General features: G+C 46.6%; 1 protein-coding gene across 1 annotated transcript in view; it reads left to right on the top strand.

The window, feature by feature from the left end:
• The first annotated feature begins 8826 nt into the window (after positions 1-8826).
• The window catches only part of LOC146272467 (mitogen-activated protein kinase kinase kinase 12-like), a 13835-nt gene continuing 12661 nt past the window's right edge, over positions 8827-10000 (top strand). The window contains 1 exon segment of the mRNA XM_084704552.1: positions 8827-9340. Within this exon segment, the coding sequence (XP_084560678.1) occupies positions 8827-9340 (514 nt within the window).

The raw sequence follows: 10000 nt of genomic DNA, 5'->3' as shown, positions 1-10000 counted from the left end.
CTCAGCATCTGTGCTTTTAATAGTCATGTCATAACCTATTTTGTTTACATTGTCATACACTAAATAAACAATCTGTATTGTAATTTGGTTTCCCGCAATGTCGTCCGGGGCAGTCTGTCAAAAACCATTGGTTAAAACTTGTCCAAGGCTGCCCTCTAGTGGCCAATAAGTGAATAAAGATGAAAATAACACAAATTGAGGCGCCTGACAAATTGCGCATAGGGCCTAATTTGCTCGCTTCATGCGATCACTTCAATCGTCGAGTGGCAAATGATGTACACTAAATTTTCTATGCTTATGCATTTGCTCGATACAAATAAATAAAAAACGATTACGTTGTAGCCCCCCCCCCCCTACACACACACAATATCTAGGTCACCTTGATGATAATAAGCAACGCTGAAGAGTTTCATTGGAGGGATCAATCTTCAAGGAGCAAAGCGCAATTTCAGCACCAGGAAGAGGGGGACAGCTCCCTCCCCCACGGTCGCTACGAGCACTAGGGTTTGTTGATAACACAATTAGCCAGATGGGACACGCGCAGTCGGGGAGAACGTAGCGAGCTTCCGAACCCACATATCCAATGCTCCGAACGAATCAAATCTGGAAAAAAGGAGCTATTCTTTCATTTATTAACAAAGCACTGTCTTGTTAAGGCAGTCCACAATCAACCCGTTATCTACACAGACATACGGTAGGTTTACTCGTTCATTAAAGGTGTTTTATAAATCACAGCAATCTTAACTATAGGTGACATTATATGGGCGCTGTCCTTTAGCTGTTACGCATGCCTGTTCTTGTTTCATTTGTTAAATATAAAAGGAAAAGTAGCAAAGGGTTGAATTATCGAACCTTCCGAGTGCTATTACGAGGTGTCTACATGTAATGACAGCGTTCCTGTCTGCTTCCTCCGTCCACTATAGACCTATCACTAAGTTGCAGAAGTGCCCGGGCGCCATGCTTTCCTATTTTAGTTGAATATTCTTATTACTTTGCCACTTTGATTTAGAACAAAGGAGTTAGCATTGCTCTCCGGGAGGTATATTTGACCATTAATCATTATAGGACTGTCAGGGCCATACTTTGCGATGCCCACATTTTACCACCAGGGGGCGCTTTAGACTCACTGCTCTCGGTCCTCGGCGTCGACTTGGCATGTTGGCAAGGCAGCCCCTTTCTTAGCGTAATGAAATCGATACTTATTGATTGGGGGGTTCCATTTTCTTAAGTGCTTGACTATTGGGTTTCATACGTTAGTTTTTAAACCCCTTTTAAAGCCTCGCCTACTGACATCCTTTTCTGCCATCTGAGTTCATCCCATCATATACGTTTAAACTGCTTGTTTTCATTGTTCTGTGCTGCTGTTTGACTGGTGTGTTAAGTGTTGCAACTTGCTCTCATGGCAACCATCAGGCGCGTGTGTGCGTTTGAATGACAGAGAGAGAAAGAGAAAGAAAGGAGCGAAAGGGAGTAGACAAAAATAGACCATAGATGTCATGTATTCCATTATGTGTGCATGTTAGAAATATCTTGAGGCAGGGATTTGTTAGTTGGGTGGACTCAGTTTCAGGACCATGGACAGTATCTGCTAAGGCCAGTTCACTCAACATCCTTAAGAGCAGGTTTTGTTGTACAGGCTCCTCACCTTTGTGAGAAAGCCAATGAAGGGAGTTAGTTTGGGATGGTTAGTTAATGGCTATGAAGAAACTAGTTTGACTGTTTACCCAGCCTTACAAAGTGTAGTAAAACTGAATTTGAACTATACTGTAGCTGTAATGGGAAACCTACGAAGAAAGCGAGATTGGCAATTGAGCAGAGTTATTGATTGAGAAAGGGAGAAAGAAAGAGAAAGAGGGAGAGAGGAGCGAGAGAGAGAGAGAGAGAGAGAGAGAGAGAGAGAGAGAGATTAACAGCAAAAAAAGATTAGTGAGAAAGAGAAATCATTTGAATATAAAGGAAGACTTGAGGATTTCTTGTTGCCTTGAGGAGTAGTCTAAACAGAACTGTTTTCCAGAACTGAAATGACTAATGCGTCATAGGCAGAAATAAACAAGGGTAAGTTCACCATCCTCCCCTCATTACCTCCTGCCTCACTTCCTGGTATTGGCTAGGCTGTAGTGAGCTTCTCTCTAATTGGCCAGGGGTGGGCCGTGAAACTGTGATGTGGGGGCGGTGACAGCAAATAGCGTCACTTCTCCTGTGATCGTCCTGCTGGTTCCGTCCTACACAGAAACGATGGAAAGCCAACCTGCCGTGGCTCTCCTTAAAAGGAAAAAAGCAAAGTGATGTTCGATCGTGGTGTCAATTAGGCAATCTTCTAAAGAGAGAGAAAGAGAGTGGCAGAGAGACAGAGAGAGAGAGAGAGAGAGAGAGAGAGAGAGAGAGAGAGAGAGAGAGAGAGAGAGAGAGAGAGAGAGAAAGAGAGAGAGAGCACTGCCAATGTTAATCGGACAGATTCAAATGCACATTATTTAAACTGATGCTATCAACTGCTTATTCCTCATGCTCAGTACTGGCTTTATATATTTATATTTTCAGAGGTAAAATGAAAATAGTAACATATTAACATGCTATATATGTAGACTGTGAATTAAACCTTCCAGTTAAGGAACATTTGGTGATAATAACATGGGAACTGGAATCACTCATTCACTATTGGACTGACAGGCAAAACTAGATGACTCATTAAGACTCTGATCAAATTGTTGAGGTAGTGTGTTTCGTATTGCACCTTTGAGGATATTATAGACTATATGTTCCTTATTTGATGTATAATACAGTATATCAGAATATGGATTTTTGTGTGTAGCTGATGTGGTACTCTCTCAGTCCAGTCTCTTTGGAACATTATAATGATTTATTTTCCCCATTTGCCATAAGACATGTTCTACTCCAGTCAGCGCCTCAAGGACGCTCACAACAATAGCCTGCAAGTCATTAACACTTCACAATCCTGGACAGCTAGCTGTTAGCCTGCTACACACAGCAGCTGTCTAAGGCTGTAGGGTGTTGAGGTTAGGGACTCAGGGGTCTAAATAGGGGGCAGTCGTGGTGAGTCTAATTTGTAATTATAATTTAGAGCGGACTCTTACTCATCTCATCTCCTCTATGGATGTGTCTGGAGTAGACCAAAATGTGCCATCCCTGAAGGAGATTAAAGTGCAGCCGGTGCTGAACTACACAATGAAGTCACAAGAACCATAACAATCATAACAGTATCATTACATCCTTTTACATAATCTACATAATCCAAAATCAGTTTAAGTACCGTATAACAGCCAGTGAGAGGGACCACTGTCTTCTAGAGGACATTGAGTCTCTACAATAGACTCGTGAAATAATGCCACATGCTTTATCTCTCTCTCTGCCTTTGCATTATTGTTTCCATTACTCCCTCGGTCACTCTCTCTCTCTCTCTCTCTCTCTCTCTCTCTCTCTCTCTCTCTCTCTCTCTCTCTCTCTCTCTCTCTCTCTCACTCTCTATGTCTCTCTATCTGTCTCTCTCTCTCTCTCTCTCTCTCTCTCTCTCACACACACACACACACACACACACAAACACACACACACACACACACACACACAAACAAACACACTCAAACACACACTCACTCACCATCTACCTATGTCTCTCTGTTTCTCTTTATCTATCTTTCTTTCTGTCTGTCTTTTTTCTCTCTCTCTCTTTTTTCTCTCTCTCTCTTTTTCTCTCTCTCTGTGTCTCTCTCTCTCTCACACACACACACTCACAATCTACCTGTTTCTCTATCTCTCTGTTTCCCTTTTTCTTTCTCTCTCGAACTGTATCTCTCTCTCTCTTTCTCTCTCTCTCTCTCTGCTCCTTCATTAGAATGCAGGGTACGTCTTCTCTGCTGTGAGTCACTCACTCCCCAGTCAGCTTCTAATATTGCGCCTCTGACTTCACACTGGCCAACCGAGGATTCAGTTTCCACGGAAACGTAGTCCAGGCCACACCTCCCCCAAACCTCCGTCATTCCTTTTCCTCCTCCTCCCCCTTCCCGCCACATACCATGTGACTTTCAGGAAGACATCGGCAGACTGTTTTATATTCATTAACCCCCGCCTGCCTTGGATCACGCCACGGGCTCCTCAAGGCTTCATTCTCGTCTCAGCATCCTCATCAAAGAACATCAAAGAGCGTTCCTGTCCTACCAAAATAACATGGAATATTTTATGGCATACAACGCATGTAATGTTCTTGACTAGAGTTAATCCATTAATAGCACTAAAAGTCTTACCGATGGGCAGTTTTACAGTTATTTACCGTTCTAAGGCCACTTTCATACTTTAACTCATGGTGCACTGAATCCAATAAAGGGTTTTGTTTTATGACAAAATAATCTATTCATGAATTAAATGAGAGAATGCATTGAAACACTAGCCTGACCCTGTGACAAGGGAAGTGATGTCATACCACCTGAAGTTGGGCAACTGGGATGAAGGGTTGTGGTGGAGGGATGGAATAAAGGGGCGTGATAGAGTGATGGCATGGAGGAGTGGCATGGAGGGATGGGATGGAGGGAAAGAGGGATGGGATGGATAAGGGGATGTGATGGACAAATGTGAATGTCTTAGATCTATGCTTATTAAGGGATGGAAAGATGAAACCTGAAGTCCGGTGGTGATCTCACCTAAATATTGCCTCATGAAAATCTGGACTCCCCTTTCTCCCTGGGGTAGGCATAGTTAAATATGTGTGTGTGTGTGTGTGTGTGTGTGAAAGAGAGAAAGTATGAATGAAATCCCTTCTTAAGTTGGAGACAGGGGATGAGGTCATATGTGAAAGTGGAGAAAATCCATCCTTGTTGGCGCCATTCACAAAACACTTCCTGAACAAAATGGATGACATGGACTGAATAGTATGATGACAGTACCGTATGTCTTTATCTACAAGTTACAAAGATTAGCAAACACACAGCTCTTTTAAATAACCACTTTTCATACCGTACACATCAATTACTCGATGTCTTTAGACTCTTTGAAAATCACAGCAAATCACAGAGAATCAGAGTGGCACTCATGGTGTGTGTGGTCATTGTTCAGGTCTTCATTTTAGGGTTGGTTAATTGGATCTCATTCAGGGTGTATGTGGGCGTAGATGGGAGAAAGAATGGTCTCTTCAGGAGCCAGGCTTAATCTAGTCCCGGGGAGGCAGCTGCCAGAGCCAGACTGACCCCACACCCTCCCCACACCCTCCCCACACCCTCCCCACACCCTCCCCACACCCCAAGGGCCTCCGCCTCCCCAAGGCCCCTCCATCCTTCATCCTCCCACATTCCCCACCCCCAGACCCTTCGCCTCAAATCTCTACGCCCACCCCCCCCCACACCCCACCCCTGGCTTCCTTCCGTACCCCTCTAACCTCCTGCCTTTCTGTAGGACCTGCTTGCCTCAAACAAGTCCCCATCCACCCCATCCCCCAAATCCCTTCCTAGCCCCTCCACCCCCCTCAACCCCTAACCCCCCCCACCATCCTCCACCACACACACCCTTTACTCGCCTCCCCTTGTCACCACCCTGTCCTTCCCAAAAATCACACGGACAATCTGGCTTCTCCCTCAACACCAAGCCCCTTCTTGTTCTCTACAGCCATTGGCTAAGCCCCTGGCTGCTTGCCATTGCTCTGTAAACAAATCAACAACAGGACTAAAGCCCTCCTACAGGATGGTGAGACATAACGAGGCCCAATGCTCATCTTCCCCAGCCATCATAGGTCCTTGTACAGAACACCCTCATGCAGGATGGCCTGACAGGATTCCCCCTAAGCTGGCCAGCGGTCAGGCTACAGTCCAGATAAACGAACAGCTCATTTCCTTCGGAATGCAGAGAATTCTGTTCATGGCTGGGGACTAAGAATGACATGATTAGACAGTGTCCATGGAAACGATCGACATGAGTATACTCTGCATATGGCACACCTACTCATAAGAGTGAGACTGGCATGGAGTTATCAGCTAGGGCCACGGCTGGGCTGAGGCTACGCACTGGTCCCGGCCTCCCTGACAGGCCAGGAATCACCCTGGAACCAGATAAATAAATCAGAGATATGGAGAGTGTGGAAACACTGCTGCTGTAAATAGAACAGTGTGAACATACTGTTATTCAATGTGAAGGTGAGGAGAGAGGGAGGATTCAGTAGTAGCAGTGATGGCTGTCTACAATGTCTCATTGGAACCTATTTCTGAGTGAACCAGAGTAAAGACTTGTGTAGTTTTATGACAAAGCCTGACGCACAAACAGGGACAGAGATTCAGTGCGCAGTAGCCTACGCATGGGGGCTGTGTCTCCAATGTCTGTGTCCCAGTTTGTGGGGTTTCCCCTACTCTAAAAGCAGGAGAATGATGTCACCCTAATGCTCTAAGCTGTGTGGGGGTTTAATCTGAGACACAAGGCCTGGATTTGGCATTAAGATCCAATAAGGGGCACATACAACCGTTTTAGACAAACAGACAGAACGTGCTGAAACAGTGGGATTAGCAGATTTGTTGGACGCCCCTCCCCCCTCTCTCACTGTGAAAATCCAGACAAGTTAGACATGTTAAGAACTCTCACTAGATATAAACTCCAGCTAACTCAAGTTGCCTTAATGAAATCGTTGGTTTTTTTTTTTTTTACAACTTTCTCATGATCCGCTTCCCATTGTTGAATATGATTCATGCATACGTTGTTTGTCAAACACACATTTTCTAATTAAAATGGGGACAATGAGCCTGTGTGTTGTGTTTAATTAAAACAACACAATCACATTTTAGGCTTCTGTTATCATGCTTTATGGTTTCCGCAACATCTGGACTGGTCTCTCCCAGAACGGTAGTGTGTCGGTGAGATCAGACGGAGCTCTTGCTGCTTCCACGCGACAGACGGGCCAAGGACAGAGATTACATCCCAATTCTAATCGATAGAGAGTGTGTGTTAATAGGGATGAAGAGATTTGCCCGCTGTCCGGCCTTAATGCCGCATTCTTTGGAGATGACATCATTTTCATAACCTCACACTGGTTTATCCCCGGTAGCCACAAATAAACCCGTTACCTGCCGGCTGCGAGCCGAAACAAGTCTACTTGGACAGTACAGTACTCGTCACAGCACAACTATCTCCTGATAGGCGAGCATCAAAGTAGCGCTATCCCGCCCTCACTCTATACGCCAGATCAGCAGCATCTCTCCGCCTCCCCTCCGTTCCTCATGCAGTAAAGGTGAGACGCTCCGCGATATAAAACCCCCGGGCCCTCAGAGAATAGACAGCCTCGACTCACGCGCCCCCTCACATGCGGACAGAAGGATATGCTCGTTCAGATGTAGATATTGATGGAGAATTTTAAGGGATTGTTTTGGAATACACGCGCAGGACCTCCATCGTTTGTGGTAGCCTTCATGCAGTGAGTGCAGCGTGCAGAGATGAATACGCGCGGTGACACTGATTATATAAACAAAACCAAAGAAGCTAAGTAATTGCACTGTTTCAACCCTGTTGTGTCAAGAACAATTTATATTAACAGCAGGAAACAAGTAAATATATATATTCAACAACAATGGAGTTTGAGACTTGATTTGGAGTGATACCACACCGCTTCAGGTAGGTTATTTACAAACACTAGATTTTGATTGTAGTATAATGTCAACGCACATGACCATATTAGACTATGTCTTACACAGCGAATGGTTTACGTTGTAAACAATACCAAGGACTTCTAGTCTGCAATACTGCTCAGACGCACCGAAGCCCGTGGATGGGAGGTGCGCATGCTGATGCTCGCGCGGCTGTTCAGAGTGCGGTGTCTTTACGGCCACGGGCTCATAGTCACCCCCTTCTGCTGTTGTTGTAAGACTGCAGCTGATGCCCCTATTACTGGCAATGGCTTTTAGCGAGAAAACCAGTCACATGAAAATGATGTGTGGGATTATTCAACGAAGGGAGTTTCAGAGGATAGGTTTCTCATCACGAATCAGCATGCCATTGAATACAAATGTTGTGGTCTTCATTGTCCTCTCCCGTGTTAGAAAGAAGCGTCTGTGAAGGGACAGTGGTCCTGTGGTCTATTCCGATTCTCATAATCAATTTGTCTGAGTTACTGGCTCGCGGATTTGGTTTTACATCATGCAAGCAAGATGGAGACTGCATCAATTATTACTGAACTTAGTAACACATGGGGCATGGAGGCAGCTCATCCAATCACTCCACATCCATCGTTTCACTGATTACAGGGCATCTATATAGCACTGAGTGGATTTTACATGGCTGAAATGAGATAGAAACAATTAGGAAACTGAAGTACCAGCATGCCACGGTGCCCAGCTAAGATACAGCTGAGCTACAAGAGACAGCAGTAGCACCTGTAGACTCAAACAGATCAGTGGATGCAATTAAAAAGCAAGTGTTTTTATTTTTTTATAAACCTTAGCCCCACAGTGAGCCAGACTGGTAAAGGCTATATGTGTTATGTCAGACACGCTGCCAACCTTACGCCAATACACAGTACTAATGACTATGAGATGGAGATAGGGGGTGTTTTTTGTGGTTGTTATGGTTGTGCATAGCTGGTTTCTACAGAAATAGGATGCATGGTGTAGGATGTGCAGAGAGCTGAGAATGTAACCCCCCTGTCTAAAAGCATGGTCTTGACAGAAAAGTCGATGCAAATATTAAAGAAGAAATATATGTGTGCTGGATGGATATTCTTTGGTTCCCACCATGCCATGTCATAAAGAGTCCTCCTCCGCTTCTTCCTGTGTCCCCCAGGCCCTGGCCCCAGTCCAGCCCCACTAAGGCTCCCCATCCCTGGCTGGATCAGGTGATAACCGGCTCCTCATGGCTCTCATCCACGAGCCCCGCGCCCCGTCCCCCTCTCTCTCCGGCTTCTCTTCCCCGCTCTCAGAGCCGCCCTCCATCCGTCGCCTGGACGCCGAGACCCCCGCCTGTACCCCTGAGATGGACCTGACGCCCACCCAGTGCGTGCTCCGGAACGTTCTCTCCATCCACACGGGGGCGGCCCCAGAGCCGGAGGGGGGAGGAGGAGGGGGAGGAGGAGGAGGAGGAGGAGGGGGGGGGCACACTTGCAGGCACAGCCCCACACCGAGCGAGGAGCAGCAGGAGCACTTTGCCAACAGCGTCCTGAAGCTCCACGAGAGCGACGGAGGCACGACCAGGGGCGAGGGCGAGGGGCAGGACGCGGAGGCCGGGGCGGTCCGGAGCCAGGCGATGGATGCCAGGCTACAGTGCCAGTCTGGAGGGGGCTTCCTGGAGGGCCTGTTTGGCTGCCTGAGGCCTGTCTGGACCATGATTGGCAAGGCCTACTCCACCGAACACAAACACAACCTGGAAGGTGAGCGAAAGAGACAAAGAGGGGCCAGTGCTGTGGGGGGTTGGAGGGGGGAAGAGAAGTGAGTGATGTTGAGTAATGGTACTAGAATCAAACAGAAGGGATACTAGAGAGAGCTGTGCCACTCCATGTGACAGTGTGAAAGCCTTTAAAGTGCAGGTCTATGTGTCCAAAGAACCTGTTAGCGCTCCAAATTGCGAGGCATTGATATGCTAATTGCATCCCAGTACCATTATGTGTAATTATATCAACAACCAGTAACAAATGAGATATCTCACACAAAGGAAGACGTTGTAAACAAACACTCGCCTGCTAGCTGGTGTTAGCTAGCCGCTCTAGCTGGTGTTGTTCCTCATGGCTCCCTGTGGCTCTGGTGGTCCCTCCCCCCTTAAGATAGAGCGGTCTCCCAGTGACGCGCTGCTGTTTATGTGTGCAGACGCCACAATAGGCCCATATTCCCCCAGGACGCCTCCACCGGGCCTGCTTCATGCATTATTCATAACCACGGACTGCCCCTGCCCCTCTCATCACTATGAACACACACAGACACACGCACACTCAAACACACTGTACTGTTCATCTTTATGAACCCACAAACACATAGATCTTGCCGCGCACAGCCGAGCAATCAAACATGGTCCTCCGCACACACCCTGCGCCGCT

Source organism: Hypomesus nipponensis, chromosome 9 (genome assembly GCF_054491055.1).
Source record: "Hypomesus nipponensis isolate SF chromosome 9, ASM5449105v1, whole genome shotgun sequence".
Classification (NCBI taxonomy): Eukaryota; Metazoa; Chordata; class Actinopteri; order Osmeriformes; family Osmeridae; genus Hypomesus; species Hypomesus nipponensis.
The sequence above is the reverse complement of the archived record's forward strand: the minus strand, read 5'-3'. Positions and strand labels throughout refer to the sequence as shown.